The sequence below is a fragment of the Octopus bimaculoides genome, chromosome 24 (assembly GCF_001194135.2).
Source record: "Octopus bimaculoides isolate UCB-OBI-ISO-001 chromosome 24, ASM119413v2, whole genome shotgun sequence".
NCBI lineage: Eukaryota > Metazoa > Mollusca > Cephalopoda > Octopoda > Octopodidae > Octopus > Octopus bimaculoides.
Genome location: NC_069004.1, coordinates 25957832 through 25958721, shown reverse-complemented (window position 1 = coordinate 25958721; position 890 = coordinate 25957832). Strand labels below are relative to the sequence as shown.

The 890-nt window shown below is 43.0% G+C and overlaps 1 protein-coding gene across 1 annotated transcript in view; it reads right to left on the bottom strand.

Moving 5' to 3' along the window:
- LOC106872638 (NAD(P) transhydrogenase, mitochondrial) overlaps window positions 1-890 on the bottom strand; it is an 81088-nt gene that overhangs the window by 2389 nt on the left and 77809 nt on the right. Inside the window, exon 15 of the mRNA XM_052976286.1 lies at window positions 357-568. Coding sequence (XP_052832246.1) covers window positions 357-568 — 212 coding nt within the window. The remainder of the gene's footprint in view (window positions 1-356; window positions 569-890) is intronic.

The following is an 890-nucleotide window of genomic DNA, read 5'->3' as shown; positions in this document are numbered from 1 at the left end:
CAGCCTGCTCGTGAGATTATCGTGCAAGTGGCTGAGCACTCCACAGACACGTGTACCCTTAACGTAGTTCTCGGGGAGATTCAGCGTGACACAGTGTGACAAGGCTGGCCCTTTGAAATACAGGTACAACAGAAACAGGAAGAAAGTTGTGGTGAAAGAGTACAGCAAGGTTCACCACTACCCCCTGCCGGAGTCACGAGGAGCTTTTAGTTGTTTTCGCTCAATAAACACTCACAACGCCCGGTCTGGGAATCGAAACCACGATCCTATGACTGCGAGTCCGCTGTCCAAACCACTGGGCCATTGTGCCTCCACCTATGTTGCATTAACAAACAAAGAAAAGCAGAATGTCTTACCTGTTCTGACTTCCAGACACGCAAAACTGGCATGCCAGCAATGATGGAATTTGGATCATCTTCAGCAGCCGAGTTGACGGTATCGTTGGCACCAATAACCAATACTAGATCGGTCTCAGGGAAATCATCATTGATTTCGTCCATCTCAAGGACAATATCGTAAGGCACTCCAGCCTCAGCCAATAAAACGTTCAGCTGACCGGGCATTCTTCCTGGAAATTCACAAAAGAGCAATTTTTAATGGATATGATAATATTAAAAAAATAATTTTTAAATGATTTGGTTTATTTTAACAATCATTAAGAAAATAACACAAAGGATGACAAACAGAAATATTTACAAATAGTCATATATATATGTATATAAGTTGTTGTATATTGTCAACTTAATGTGACAATCCCAATAAGGGAATATACTACTGCTGTTTAGCCCTAGGAAGCTGGACCGCTTCCTGTCGGCAAACATAAGGACACAGTAATTGTGTCAAGGCCGACAGGAAGCGGTCCAGCTTCCTAGGGCTAAACAGCAGTAGTA